We start from the raw sequence: 16,134 nt of genomic DNA on the forward strand, positions 1-16,134 counted from the left end.
AACTAGCTTACATCAAGTTTATACATGGGCTTGCTTTCAGTATCTTTTGGCAGTTGAATTTTTGGTTTTTAAAGTAATACTTTATCTTGTAGGACCGTTTACCTCTTGCTGTGGTAGGTAGTAATACGATCATTGAAGTCAATGGCAAGAGAGTTAGAGGAAGGCAGTACCCGTGGGGTGTTGCAGAAGGTAAGGCTTTCTCATGATTTTTATTAATTTAAAACTTATTGTACGTTAGTCTGTATTCAAAATGTTTGAAATGCTTGATTTGAATGTGCTTTGGTCTGGAAATTTATTGAATATACCATTTTGTTATTCTGACAGTGTTGGAATGAGGTAGAGGTTTGGCAACATGTAACTTTGCAAGCAGATTCCTGTTGAAGCCTCACTGAGAAATTGTAAAACTTGTAGTAACTTACTGCAGTTGATGATGAGGCTTAAATTACAACTGCTTGCCAGCATTCTTATTCTAATTTTCTTTGTATAAAATCTATATATTTGTTAAATTCTTCTTTCTAGAGTATTTGCATTATAAATGTTAATTTGATCAGCTTGACTAGCATAAATTCAATTTAAAGTTTCTTGACGACTTTTTTTTTTTTCCCCAAAAAAACATCTGAGTCTTAATTGCTGGGGTGTAGCAACAGGAAAGTACCTGGTAATGAATTGAATACTTTTGATAGTTTCCTTTTTTTTTCTTGTTTGTTTTTTTTTTTTTCTCTTTTGTTTTTTTCATTTAAAGCTTACTCTCTAGGGTTATAGAGGCTTGAAGATAACTGTACATTCCTCTGGCAAACATTGCTTGTGCTTTAATGCTGTTCACTTATTTCAAATGGCACATGAAAAATAAAGCTTGCGCCATGCTGTATAGTGACACAATCGCTATTAAACTTTTTTTCCATGATCATTGAACGTTTTCTTTATAGTGTGCATGTATTGAATAAAGAGAAGATCTTCCATCCCCCCCTCCCACTATTTTGGCCTTCTGAGAGCAATGTGATAATAAATGTGATACAGTATAAAACAGACAAAAAAAAGTCACCAACCAACAAGCAGAGTATGGACCAATGCTTTAAAGAAAAATGCTGCAGCACTTTGAAGTGCGAGTCTGGCAGGAAATGAGGTTTGGCAGAAAGTAAAAACCAGCTGCACCAGAGAGGATCAAGCTTTATTTTAAGGCTCTTGTGTTAGCATTTGGGAATGTACAAGATGGTGCTGCTTTTCTTTTATTTTAAAACAAACTTCAAAAATGTTTCACACTCATGTGATTGTACAACTTTTGGAAGGGAAGAACTACAGCCAGACTAAAAGGAACCACTTAAAGTGGCTTTGAGTCTGTCAGCTACAGACAGAATACTTGGAGACAATGCTTTTTTGGGAGTGTGACCTCATGTACTATCCAAGCGGAACTTACCAGTTTGTGGAAAACCATAGAATAAAATAATGCAGGAGTGCAGATACAAGATGGACACATGAAAAGGCTACTTCCTTAATTTTTCAGTAGAATTTGCTGAACTTACTTGGGTTATTGTAATTCTTTCATTCTGTTTTTCTTCTTCCTTCCCATGAAAATGGCCATCTCTATTTCAGGGGCACATTGGAACCTACTTCGTGCCTTTCTTTTGTGTGTGCTAACAGCTTTGTGTGTTGCCTTCTCTGTCTGTACGCCAGAGCGTTCTGGGGTGTGCATTTTTCTCTGGTGTCATTTCATTATCTGTTGGGGAAATGTCACTCCCGGCGTCAGCCTCCTCTACCGTAATGGGATGCTAGGCACGGCTGGAATAGGTGGCACTTAATGACAGCTGCCAACCCTCTCTTTTGGTCCATAGGCAGGTGCATCAAATTAAATACGACTTTCCTTTGCTTAGTTAATAAAGAACTAAATCCACATTAAAATTAAAACGAAGACTTTTGCAACTCGTTTGGTGAGGCAAGGAGAAATAGATTGATCTAAAAGTTTTGGATATGGCTGGATCTAGACTGAGGTCTTCAGTGAGTGTCTGATCCTTATACAGCTGTGCTGGCAGGGCCTCCAAAGGATCGTAAAGGTAGTTAAACTTGCAAAACTGTGTTTCTGTTGTAGTAGCTTATTCTGCTGTATTGACTCAGAGTACCCTTTGCCAGTATGGCTTAGGGGATAATAGGAACTTTGCTGGTAAGATCCATCTATACAGTTATATTGTTAACGCTCTCCTACTGTTACCACACATACTATTTAAGTAAGGGAAGCCTGGAAGTAATCTGATGTTGGAATGAATGTAGGAGATGGGTGACATCTAAAAGTCTTACCTCTGTGTAAGGCACATACCTTGGTTGGCATCTCAACAAAAATTTATCTCTTTCTGTAGTTGAAAACGGTGAACACTGTGACTTCACAATTCTGAGGAACATGTTGATAAGGTAAGTGATTTAACAGGTAACGTTAAGTTTTCTAGTATGTCTGAAAGATTGGAAAGTCCTATATTGGAGAAAAAAGGATTTGAGCTAGTGAGTTCATATTAATCCCCATATTTTTAATTGTAAACAGTATCTTACTCTCTGTGGTATCTTGTTTAACCACATATTTAGCAAGCAGTGGTGGTGATAATTTTTTAAATAGTTCTCTTTACTTTCTGGTTACTTGTTCTTAAAAATTGCGATAAACCATAGGAACCTGAGTTGTCTGTTGGTGCTGATGTATATTTAGTTGTAGACTTTTTTTTTTTTAATTTCCAGTGCTGTAATTGTCTAAAGCAAGACTGCTTGTGCTTCCTTATGTTAGGTGCTGAGTCCTACCTATACTTACAGCAGTTCAGTAAGTGAAACCTGCTGTAACAACTGTTGGTTTGATTATTAAACTTTGCTTTTCTCCAAGTAGCCGGTGGAAAATTATTAAAGGAAGCTAATGTTTGTGTCTTAGTCTTGAACTTTACATTGCAGACTTAAAAGATAGAAACTAGGAAGTTTTTGCTTACTTCCTGTTTCTTGCTTGATGTACTTTGGTGCACCTACTACAGTAGTAATACACAAGTTTTCATATCTATTCTCCAAATACTTGCAAGTTTATCCACAGACCTCATATTTTCCAAAGATTTTGTCTGTAAGTTAATGTTTTGAATATTGCAAACTTGAAATAGTTCAGTGCAAACTGGTATTTCTGTGACTTTGCTGTCTTGACAGCTCTAATTTAAATGGAAGAATGACAGCATTGTGGGGAATGGGACATTCATGGAGGGATATAATTTAAGTCAATTTGCAAAATGAAGATGGACCGATTTTTCAGATACTATTTTGTGTTCGTGCACTAAGCTGATAAATTACACTTATTGGCAGAACTCATATGCAGGACCTGAAGGATGTCACTAACAATGTACATTATGAGAACTACAGAAGCAGAAAACTGGCAGCTGTTACATACAACGGTGTTGACAACAACAAAAATAAAGGGCAGCTAACAAAGTAAGTTCTTGTTAAGGTTGTATTGCACTTTAATCTTTTTGCTATGGGTTTGGTGATTGGTTTTTTTTGTTGGTTGGTTTTGCGTGTGTGTGGTGGAATTTTTGTTTGGGGTTTTTTGGGTGAGTGGTAGTTTTGTTTGTATTTTATCCTCCAGTCAGTTGCCTCTTCATTGCGTCCTGAACACTGTATACTTCTGGTTTACTTATGATTTGGGTTTTTTTCTGTTTCACTAAGGTTTACACTAGTTTGTCTGAACACGTTAAATAACTAGAGTTTAGTTAGATTCAGTTCCGAAGAGAATGCTTTCATTTACTATTTCCGTAAATAGTTTTTTGCAAAGTTTTTGTGCATTAGTGTTTCTATTTTGGTATATATACTATTTTTGGAATTACTGTCTCTTTCAGTATGAATGCTCAATATTCAGTGTCAGGATGATTTTGAGAAGAACGGGTTAATATTTGTTTAGAAACTTTGAAAATGCAGATGCACTACTGTCATCTTTGAAATGCTGCCCTGGCTACTTCTAGGGTTGCTTATCATGGCAGGGAAGTTATTGCAACATCTTTATCTTTTGTGAGAAGAGAGTTGCAATGCTGGGTTTTTGGGTTTTGTTGTTGATGGTGGGTTTGTTTTGGTTTGGTTGGTTTTTTTGTTTGGTTTTTTTTTAACCCTAGTATGTCAGCAAGTTGTTTGTCAACCTGATGGAATTAATGGAAAATTTAAAAGTAGGCTCTACTGTATTTTTAATTTTGTAATGCTATTTGAGAATAGCTGCACTCTTAAATTTAAGTATTTTTCCTGTTCTGCATGTGTCAACTCTGTAAACAATAATTAGTGATTAAATAATTAGTACTTGGTGACAGTCTTTTTTTTTTTAATTGTACTGTATTTAAATACAAATTTCTCAACCAAAATAAAGGGTAGTATTCTGTTAGGCTATTGATATGCCAAATTATAGCTGTTCTTCCTGAAAAAGATCCCTGAAATCAGGTGGAAATATCTGCTGTTCCCATTGGTATGATAGCTACAAAGCCATTTTTCACTATTGGAGTGCCTATTCTACACAATCTTAATGCTTTGAAAGCGCCCGTGAGGGGAATGATTTAAGTGGATCTGATTTAGTTGCACCTAGTATGAGCCCACACGCTAGGCTTCCCTCCTCAGTGTTGACAAGAAATATAATAGTATATGTCAGTTACATCAACTTTTCAAAAGTGTACTTAAATTTAGGTAAAGTTTATAGAGAGGTCAAGTCTTAAAGTGGATAGTCCTCAGATATGTGTATCTATTACGCAGTGGTTACTTATTCTCACTGTCATGTTTTTTGCCATCACGTTATCCCTGACTCACATCACTAGGCTTATATAGCAAGTGTGTTAGAAATTTTTCCCAACCTACAATTGTCCTCATAACAGTACAGTGTTGTTGGTAGAGAGGGGAGGAGTTTTAAGAAATAAAATTACTAAATGAGGTAGTAAGTGTGGAAAAATCGGGGTGGGGGGCATGTAAGGTAGTTTGCACATTTGAGAACAAAGCAGTGCAGGTGGGCACATCAGAGAAGAAAATGTGCTTAAGCACAAGAACTTGAGCCAACTTTCTCTTTGCTGAGGTGATACTGTAGTAACAGTAGCGTAGAATAGAAAATTGTGCATTTCCTCCAGGACTTCTAACTCGCTATTACTACACTTCTTACCGTACTGTTATTTACTATTACTGTACTGAAAAGTGAAACTTTTTCATTGCAGTTTTAGATATCAGAGGAAGCTGTTGTGATTTTATTTTTTGTGTGTTGTTTAATACCATTTTTTATCCCTTTCCAAATCTTCCTAAGTTTTCCTTAGATTCAGAAAAATCTTAATTTTAGTGGTAACATGTTCACCACTTTTCGTTTGTGCCTGCTTAGATTTGTGTTAGTCTGCACCTACAGACTTAAGTCTGTTACATAGTTCAAGTAAGGATCAGTTATTCTGCATTCTTCTTAAAAAGAGCAACACAACGATCTATTTTTTTATTTATTTTTTAATACCGTATTGCAAACATAACAAGGTCTGTTTTTGTATAAATGCCTCTACCAGACAGTTTCAAAACTTTTCATGTTGTTCATTCTCCCCCTGCCCTGCAGTCAGTTGTTGATAGCATTGCTGAGATTCCCTTTTTAGCTAGAATTTATGCTAAGAGACTTTGGAATTACTCTGCTTTCTGAAGCATGCTTACTTTTGCATCTTCTGCCATCTCAGGTCACTGTGCTATCCACCTGAATATTTCTAGGTAAACGTGCCTTTTGGAATAATTTTCTCCATAAAAAAAATTATGTGGCTCAGAACACTGCAGTACTGCAGCTTGGAAGGGAATAAGTACGACTGGTGCTCTTAGCTATCAGGTTTTCTTCTTTTGAAAAAAAAAAAAAAAAAAAAGAAATAAGTTATCACAGTTTGCTTGATTCAGACATCTGAAAGGTGGCAAAAATCTATCACAAACTTGTGTTTTGAACCTTTCCTTGGAGTTAGTTCCTCCAAACACAGGGTGACTTAATAAGTAAATAAATAGAATTCTTGAATGCGTATACTGGTTATGAAGCAGATGATGCTATTTTTGTCTTGTTACCTTGTCCATATGTTGAATTGCAGCTTTTTTTTTTAAGCTTTAACATGCTTTTTTGGCTTCAATGTGTTTTCATAGTTTTGAATCTAGCATATTGAAGCAGCATGAAAGGAATTTTCCTAATAACCATGTATGCTCCTGGAAATTAATTAAAGGGGGGAAGAAGAGATATTAACAATTTATCTGTGCATCCACTTAAGAATTTTATGCTTGCCTCCTTGCCTTTTGAAATAAGTGTCTGTGTCTCGAAGTAATATTTGACTTGTCCTCTGGAAATGTGATTCTTTGATGGGAGACAGATCCAGTGCCTCTGTATGAGAATGGAGATGTGCTCTGATGCTATCTGCTGGTATTACGAGCATACTGTTAAGCACTGAGACAGCCTCTGGGTCTGGAAACTCTTTAAGCTGCTCTTCCTTTGTAAGCTGGGAGCGTACACGTAAAAGGAGATGTATGTACATGCAGTGATTCTTGCACTTTTCCAAAAGTATCTCCTACTGGCAGCTGTTGGAGACTGGAGTGACCTTTTGTACCTTTAAAACAGCTGTATCTTTGTGATTTTAGCAGATCTTTATTTTTCATGCAACTGTTAACATTTTTGTGAACAAAAATGCAAACGTTAAAACAAATAGAAGTATGTGCTACAAGTTTTAATAATACTGTGCAAATTAATTGAAGCAGTTTCTTTTGTTCAGTTGATAACTGTCTCTCTGATTTGTCTGCTTTGGTTTGGTGAAACTATAATTGACTGTTCTACAAGTAAGTTATTGACCTAAGAGCAATCCAAAGCATGTATTTTCCATGATTATGTAGCTTTTTTGTATTTTAGGTTTAGTGTCTGATTTCTTCATGTTTTCAACATCATCCCATCCATTAAAAAAATGAAATGAAATGTCAAGGGTAATCTTCACATATATGGATAACTTGTCTCTTCAAACTATGTGGTAATTGTAATTTCACACGTGTACTATGTGACATGTGCGAAAATTGATATTTGCTCTGAAATTTAAAGTTTTTAATTTGAGAAATCTTTTCCCTTTACTGTATGAAGGTGATATCTTCAGCGAGTTTAAAAGTAAAACCTTATTTTATTGAAAGCCACATTGTATACTGTAAAGATGGGCCTCACCCATCTACTGATCTGTTCAATAACCTGTCACACAGGGTAACAAAATACACAACGCGTAGGTCCTTCTAACTGCTTAGTTCAGACTGCTTCTAACTCCTTTTGCCGATATTCTTAGAGAATTCTGTGAAATGGTTCTAATGTTATTAAGGCCATCTTACTATATGGTGAGACTTAATATCAGAATCTTGTTTTCAGACTTTTTTGCCCTTTCTATAGTATTAGTGAAGTGCTAACAACGAGGCATGCTCTAGTTAAGCATCAGGCTCTGGGGAGGTGACGTTGCAGCCAGACCTTCTTCAGAGCTGAGCTCAGCCGCCGGTGAGACCTCTGCTGGCCATTGAAGTCAAGTGCTCTTTTTGTAGCACAAGAACATTCATGGGTTTTTAATACCACGCCCTTTACAGGGTGACAATTTTTAAATGAACAGATAGGCCTCGATATGGCATTGGTTTCCAAAAACTTGTTTGGAGCAAGTGGTCGTTTATGTCACTAAAATATTTAAAATCGCTTTGAAAGCATTCATATTCTAGGGAAACTATTCCTGAAAATATCTGCACATCAAACCTGCATTAATAGTTACGTGGTGTGGTGATTTACTAACGGAATTTGAAATAAATATAACCAGCTTTAACTAACAGTCTTTACTTTTACTGTGAAAAATTTGCTTTTGGGGGAGCACATAAATAGCTTTAGGAATCTATTAATAATGACTTTACTTTTTTAATTATTGCTTTTTGTTTTTGTGGTTTTATTTAAGCATGCTAAGCTAAGCCTCTGTATTTTTTGTTTTTTAGATTTGACACAGTTGAAGGCATGTAAGTGGTCATTTAAATTTTTCCAAAAAACTTAAAGACAAAAATTTTATAAACACAAAAAGAGTTTCACTGTTTAATGTTTCAAATTTAAAACAGTTTCCTGTTATCCCACTCTTAGCATTGTTTTTTTTTTTTTCCCTAGCAGGTTTTTTTTTGTTGTTCTAAAGCTATGCTAGTGTAAACTTTAGGAATTTATAAATACTTTCAGTGACAAATACCTCTGTAAAAACCCATTCTCTTTAGAAACTTTTTGGCTAAGTCTCAAGACAGATTTGTTCAAATTTCAACAATGTAGATCCATCATCTTTATAGAGATGCTTATAAAGAATTAGTGGAATTTTGATCCTTATCTGTAAATCTAAAACTCTTCGGTGGATTGGGGAATTAGTTACTTTAATCTTTTCTGACCATGATTTTACCTTATTACTGGCTCGCAGAGGTTCCACTTTGCACATATCTAGAATAATTTTTAATTTTTGCAGAATAATTTAGAGGGCTGTTTTAACATACATCCTGTTAAATCAGTTAAATGTTTCACACCTTTGTTTAGTGGTTTGGGTTTGTTTCCTTCAGCTCTTTTTTTTGTTCAAGTCCCTTTTATCCTGAAATACAGGTATGTGACCCATGTCACATACCTAAGACATAACAAAATCAGTTGTGACCTGTGTTGTAAAGCTCTCAGCTGTAAATGCTCACTTATTAGTTTATCAGATTTTCTGTGCAGACTGATTTTTACCACTTTCTCAAATACAGCTGGCATGATCCCCATTAGATTATTAGGTTGTCAAAAGAAGGACTATTCTGCTCCCCTTTCAATTCTGTAGAAACTGAGCAACGATTCCTCAGTTTTCAGATCTACCTCCCAGGTTAATTTTTTGAAGAGCAGATATGATTGAGAACTTTACAATTCTAAAAGGTAACAACAAGAAAATAGTCTTGTTTTGACAGCTTTTTAGCTTCCACAAGTACTGCTACTCACCTCTTCTTTCATTTTCTTCTTATTTTTGTGTATTATTGTATTTCACCTGTGTTTAACCATTTATTTTTCTTCCTTGACAAAAGTTGCTAGCAGTTGGCCTTCTGAAGGGCTAAAGTAAACATTGGACTGAGGATCAGTTTCAGTTCTATATATTATACAGGATTTTACTCACCAATCCAAGCTTTGCAACTATTAGTTCAGATTCAATTTAATTATTTTTTTTTTTAAGTGGAAATCCCATTTTCCTCCTCCTTGCCCTGTGCCAGTTGTCATCATTAAATACTGGTATTTGACGAAAAAGTTCATATGGCCTTGAGTTCATATGACATTGATTCCTTTCACTCTATGGTTAGTTGGTGTAAATGGGCAAGCAGGAAGGGTAAAATGAGCCATTAATAGTCAAACCAGATGTTTGATACATCGCCTCCATTCCTTTAAGAATGAATGGCAAATTCTGAATCAAAATAGACACTGCTAATTATGTTTCAATCATCAGTGATAGTCAATTCTTTTCTCATTTTAGAATACTACTTCTGCATGATTTGAATCAGAACAAGGTTTTTTTATTATGTGTGGGGTTTTAGGGTTTTGGGCTGGTGGTTTTTAAAAAAAAAAAAAAAAAAAAAAACAAGAATTGAAAGCAAAAATACTATTTTTGATAGGGCTTAGGCTTGCCACCTCTATTTAAAAATTTGCTAGTCTGTGTGACTTTTGCATATGTTACAGTAGATATCCTAGCTGGTTGATTGTAACAGCTTCAAATATATTTAGTTCTTCATTTTTACCAACACGATAGTTAAAACATTGTCATTTTAAGCCATATATACTCAAAACTGAAACAAGAGGCCAGTGATTTGTTTTGATTGCTCTTTGTTGAACAGCAGAAAGGTCTTACAAGACTGTATGTAGCAATCATCACTAGATCAAAATCATCATGGTTCATAAGGTATTTAGTGTGAAACTTGCTATTTAAAACCTGTATCACCTGGATAGCAGGCTTATACAGCTTTAAAAAAATCAGTAGAATCCAGGAAAGTAGTTACCATATAGTGTATAGGAAAAATGAAAAATCATGTACGTTATTTTTAAACATTACATTTATTAATAGTATTCTAAAGGCCAACTAACACTTTCATAAACTACTGATGTTCAGTTGCCTGAACCTTTTTTTGTGAAGTCGCTCTCTCTTCAGAAGTATGACCACGGCGTTCAACACAGTTATTTATGTTAACTTACTCTTGGCTAACTTTGAACCGTGAAGATTTAGAGAGGAAATGAGACTTTTGTCTGCAATGCTCTTAAAATTTTTGTTTTGTCCATTAATTTTTTTATATATTTGAATGGGAAAGAAAAAGACACATGAAGATCACTCAGAAGATGCTAATTTTTTTTTTTTTTGTAACTTTGATTTCCTTTCATCCCATGACCAGGTTCTACTAAAGATAGTGAAGAGTTTCTGTTAACCTAAACGTAATGTAAATCAATTGTGGGGGAGGAAAAGATATTGTATGAAATGTCTTTTTGAGGAACGCTTACCTCAACAGTTAATATAATAATGCAAGTTGAATTTAAGCTAGCAGTGCATAGAGCGACGTTGTTTATCTTAATGCTTCAGCATTTTTATTTTGGTTTTTTGCAGATGCCCTAATGTAACAGATAGGGGAAAAAAGTTCTTATTAGCTAACTGCTTCTTCTGGATTTATGGCAGGAGCCCGTTGGCACAGATGGAGGAGGAAAGGAGGGAGCATGTAGCCAAAATGAAAAAAATGGAAATGGAAATGGAACAGGTGTTTGAGATGAAAGTCAAAGAAAAAGTTCAGAAACTGAAGGACTCCGAAGCTGAGGTAATTGAAATCTCTTAAACCCCAATATGCTTGAGGCTTAACAAATGTAGAGATGGCTCTTTTTGCCAAGACTTTGCAATATAGCCTCTGTCTAGGAATTGATTTCATAGTTAGATTTTATGTTTAAAGACAACTCAGTTATTCTTTCGCAGCTTCTTGTCTTTGCTGAAATGGTATAAACCCAAACTAAAACAGTATTTTAGTGTTCATGTATGTCCTCTTTTTATTTTCACAGTCACAGTATGTTAAAATACTCCTTAACTTTCTTACCCTCTTTTTCTCTCACTTCTTTTGAATATTTTATGCCTGTTTTCTTCCGTGTGCTTTAAAAAGTTCTTGGGACTTTCATGGTTTACATAAGATAATATCGTAAACACAATTTGCTTTGAATATTAAAGAAGCATTTCAGGGACTTGATATGATGTCTATAAAAAATCATCTAAATTAGAATTATTAGACTAAGGAAGAGGCAGGGATGTGTTGTTGTCAGTGTTCTGGTGTCATTTGAAGATATGGAAATTGTAAGGATTAATTTCTGACATCTCCAGGTGAAATCCTCACAGTGAAGCTGTTTTTATGGGCTTCAAGCTGCTCTTGAAGTCTCTTTTTAAGAGACTATTATAAAATTACATTTAAGTAGGAAATTAATTTTAAGTTTTGAGAAGGCAGCTTCTCACGAAAAGCCAAACAGAGAAGTTCAAAACTGTCCTAAAGAAAGTCTGGCTCAAAATTTGAGGGAAAGTGAAGAAACTTGGAAGGGTAGTTGAAATGCTTGGCAGCCTGGGCATTGTAAGGAGCCAAGGCATACTGGATCAGAGGGAAAAAAATGGATCAATCTAGATATTTTATTTTTTTTTTTCTTTTGGAGAAGTAAGTAGATAAGAATATACCAGTCATCAACTTGAGGATTGTAAAGCTAGTTGTTTTCTCTGTGTCACAGTGTTTAATTAGTCATTGGATTTATCCTTCCTCGATTTCTGTCTCGAATCTTTTTAAACCCATTTATACTTCTGGCCTCCACACTCTCCTTGTTACATGAAAAACAAACAAACAAAAATCATTCTTTTTGTTTTTTATGTACTACCTCATGACTCTCTGAGTAAGTGTGTCCTGTGATACCAGTTTTTAAATGTTCATGCAATTAATTCCTTTTTTAGTTCACCATTCATGTCTTCATAACCTTCTGTTTTATTTTTTAAAATGTGGAAAGGTAGGCAATAGACAGTATAAAGCATTTTAAAAAAAAAATCTGTAAAAGGAAATATGTTTATATGTTTTGAAGGGTTTGTGTAAGAGAGGAACTTGCAAGAGAATAAAGAAAGAGTAAGTTTTATTTAACTCAATTAAAAAATGTGTTACACCAAACAAAAGGAATCACTTTTCCTGACAGTGTCTGCATTCTCACATACAACATGATCGATTGTTGGTCTGTCCTGTCAACTTGCAGGAGACTTCTTATACTATTCTGGCAGTGTAAACAGTTCACTTCAATAATACTAATAATGATTCATTTAATTAGTATTAAGTGTATTAATTTATTCACTAATGTTTTCCCAAATAGATCCTTAATATAGTTAATGCTATCGGATAAAATAAATGTTTGGGTGTTCTACCCACACAAAGTCAAAGGTGCTCATAATTTATGCATTACTGATACTCAAACGCTCTGCAATTTGTTTCTTAAACATTTGCATCAAATATCAAAGTATGCTTGAATTTCCTTTTGTTTGCAACATGTAGCTGCTTACAAGTCTTATTTGTAACTCAGGCAGCTTTTGGGGTGTTTTCTGTTATCTCTAACATGAGGATTAATACCCTTTTCTATTATTGGCAATAACCATAACCTTAGAGTTTTTGGTCTAAGAGTCTCTCTGAAGAGAAAATATAATACTGTATTTTCTTGCATTAGTATAGTTGCTGATGGTTGTTTCTACAGCTCCAAAAGTCGCTGTGTTTTCTGTGCGTACTGACTCTGTTCATAACTTTTTCTACAGCTGCAGCGACGCCATGAGCAAATGAAAAAGAATTTGGAAGCACAACACAAAGAATTAGAGGAAAAGCGTCGCCAGTTTGAGGACGAGAAAGCAAACTGGGAAGCCCAACAACGTATTTTGGAACAACAGAATTCTTCCAGGTAAGTTGGAGTCTTGTCCTGCAGTTCACAGTAATTGTGTAGCTTTCTGCTAAAAGACAATTTCTGTGGTAACGATGGTCAGTGGTGGTTGACCACTATGAAAGTGTCACTTAAAAGCCAAGAAAAATCTTGAACTGCTTTTAGTTACAAATGAGCATATATCAGAAATACTGGGAAGATTATTAGCTTCCAAAGCAATTTTTCATCTGCAAAAATACTGTATCTATACATGACTACATCTGTCTAAAAAAATTGTGTTTTGAAACTTTGTGTACTTGTGTAAAAAGATGGTGTATTTGAAAGCTAGATTGCATCAGACTTCTGAGGGATGAAGAGTCAAAGCTTTGAGAATGAAAGCGTTTTAATTCTCCTGGTTCTTGGAAGGGGAAATCTAGTGATAAATGCATTGCTTGACTTTATGTACTACAAGTACTGTGTACATAGTAAGTTTCATACATTGTATTGCAAATGGCCAAGCTTTATAAAATGCATGTTTTAAAGATGTACACTAGTGATATTTTGTTAAAAAATAATAATCAAAGCACATATGCATTATTCAACAAAATTTTTCTTCTATCATTTTTAGAACCTTGGAAAAGAATAAGAAGAAAGGGAAGATATTTTAAATGCATCATTTTCACCACCAGTTATGTATTAGTTGCCAATATGCCAGCCTGGACATCAGTGTTTGTTGGATCCGTTTGACCAATTTTGCACCAGTTGTATCCATAGTTATGGATTTAACAGCATGACAAATTTTTGTTAATTTTGATGGAGAATGAGATGCCTTGAATTGTCTAGGGTGTTGTGTACTTGGAAAAATAACAGCTCTAAGTACCTTATTTTTTTCCTTTTTGGTTTTTTTTTTTAAACAGATGTCATTTTAATGCAAAAGAAAACATTTTACTGTTGTACAATCATGTTCTGGTGGTTTGACGGTTTACAGGATATTAAAAAATGCAAGGACTCTAGACGGTTTTTAGTGAGGATAAATTGCCATAATATGATGCAAACAGTGCTTCTCTATTATTATAATACAGGAATTCCATTCAGTGCAGCATATACAATAATGTAATTTAGTCTAACACAGTTGACCCTATTTTTGACACTTCCATTGTTTAAAAGTACACATGGAAAAACAAAAGTTGTAGGCTTACAGTGCACCTAAGCTTTTTATAACAACCCTTTTATGTTTTGGATTCTTTAAATATATGCTATTCTCATTTAGTAACTTCTTTAGCCAGAAGGATCTCATTACTGCTTCATTTTTTGTAATAACATTTAATTTAGATATTTTTCCATATATTGGCCCTCCTAAATAGAATATAGCTTCTTTCATATGGTAGGAACCAGCGAGTAAAACTTTTCCTTTAACTCCCTTTTTACATTTTATGGTAAGTAGCAGGAAAACGCATTTATAGGTCATTTCTAGGCAAAATTGTGGAGTTAACTACCAACCTGTTTCTACCTGTGTGCAGTCTTTCTTTATTTTACTAGAAATGGGAATATGGCCTCAAGAAAAACATCACCATTTCGCATTTAGCTGTATTCATATACTGCATTTCTGTATTTTTGTTTGTATTGTAAAAAGTCACATAATAAACAATGTTGTGATGTAACACGCTGCTGTGTCAGAAATTTTGAAGGAGATAGACAGCCAAGGACTTCCTTGGCTCTGACTCTTCCTTGACTCTTCCATCTGGACTTGATTGACCTGTGTCTTTGATTTGTCCGAGGAATTGGTTAAAGGTATAGAAAATGCCTTTCCATTGTGGAATTGTTAGAAAAATCCCTTTTCAGTGTCTGTGCTCTGAATTGGCAAAACAAGGTTCTGTCTTGCCCAGGAGAGGGCACCAAGTGTCCGCACCGCTGCGCTGTGTCCCACCAGCTCTGGTTTCTGTAGTCAGGCCTTCTGCGAGCTTTTGTGCGTATCTAGTGAGGCTGCTGCGTAACAACACATTTGCAGCTTCTTCGGGTACTTCTCTTAGGCTCGTTGGCAAGGGAGGTTTTTTTTTTTTTGTCTTTGGTTTTAGTTAATTCTGTCCATTCTAATAAATGTAATAGCCAGGAACTTGATATTTAAAATACAGCCTAGAAGTTGTTAAAAAAATTGATGGGGGCTTTTTATGTCTGTCTTCGCCTCTGAAACAATGAATAATGTCTCTTTTTTTGCAGATGTCCCTTGTATCACCCCAGCTGTCATTCAGTTTCTGTTCATTTTTCTTTTACATGAGTTATGCTTGTCAGAAATATCATGTATTCAGGTAGCTTCCCAAAGAAATGAAGACATTTTCAATAGTCTATATAAAGGCCTCCTTATAACTCATTTCAAATATACTGCTTATCTCTTTTCAGAGAAGGCACCGATGGCTGGTAAGTGAACATAGCTTTCCCTTTCAGTTAAACAGAATTGCAAAATCTCATCTTTAAATACATCACAGAGGACGTACACTGCTTGCCCCTGCCCCTCGCCCCCTCAGGTTTCAGTTTAATTCAATAAATTGAATAGTGTAAAAAAAACAGGCAAGAGTTACTATCTAGGACAGAAGCTGCAGATTCTGAATTGCTTTTAGGACTCATCAAAATTCAGGATGTACTGTCTGTGGATATGCTGGTGCTTTAGTGGTCCCATTTGCTCTGAAATAGGGATTTTCATTTATCAGGAAACTCGTTTTAATCATGCTTGTCTTCTTTCTCCCCGCTCCTGTTCTCTGTCCTCCCACCCACACACTCAGGATAATCAGAAACTAGTATAAGCTCTTGCTAGATCTCTTGTATGAGGGCCCATAGATATTCTATACCATAGCATTTGTATTTGAATGAAAATGTAGAGCATGCAGAAATCAAGTGTTCCGAGTTCTTTTCTGAAATGGAGCATTCTCCTTTTGGGAAGACTTTTGTCACCTCTTAAATTGTTTCTTAAAAGCTTTGGCTTTTTATGGTAAGTTCAGGCTGCACCAGAAGAGTATGAGTTTGCCAAAAATTAGAATTCTTTTTCAAACTTTCTGCATTCTCTAGGTGTGTGTGGGTTCTTATTTAAAAAAAAATAAATAATAAAAAATAGGAGGCATGAACCTGTGCAGCTCGCAGTATAGTAGCTGCGTAACCAGTAAAAAGTCTGTAAGCTAAAGAGATACTATGACACAGCTCAGGATTTTTTTTTTTTTTCTTCCACTGAATAAATAATAATTTAA

General features: G+C 35.1%; 1 protein-coding gene across 1 annotated transcript in view; it reads left to right on the top strand.

Moving 5' to 3' along the window:
• Positions 1-14,559, top strand: part of SEPTIN7 (septin 7) — a 65,871-nt gene extending 51,312 nt beyond the window's left edge. Inside the window, exons 9-15 of the mRNA XM_054190580.1 lie at positions 93-189; positions 2,349-2,400; positions 3,313-3,438; positions 7,963-7,983; positions 10,671-10,806; positions 12,801-12,940; positions 13,527-14,559. Of these exons, the coding sequence (XP_054046555.1) occupies positions 93-189; positions 2,349-2,400; positions 3,313-3,438; positions 7,963-7,983; positions 10,671-10,806; positions 12,801-12,940; positions 13,527-13,566 (612 nt within the window). The 3' untranslated portion in view covers positions 13,567-14,559. The remainder of the gene's footprint in view (positions 1-92; positions 190-2,348; positions 2,401-3,312; positions 3,439-7,962; positions 7,984-10,670; positions 10,807-12,800; positions 12,941-13,526) is intronic.
• Positions 14,560-16,134: the final 1,575 nt, after the last annotated feature.

This window comes from Rissa tridactyla, chromosome 2 (assembly GCF_028500815.1).
Source record: "Rissa tridactyla isolate bRisTri1 chromosome 2, bRisTri1.patW.cur.20221130, whole genome shotgun sequence".
Taxonomy (NCBI): domain Eukaryota; kingdom Metazoa; phylum Chordata; class Aves; order Charadriiformes; family Laridae; genus Rissa; species Rissa tridactyla.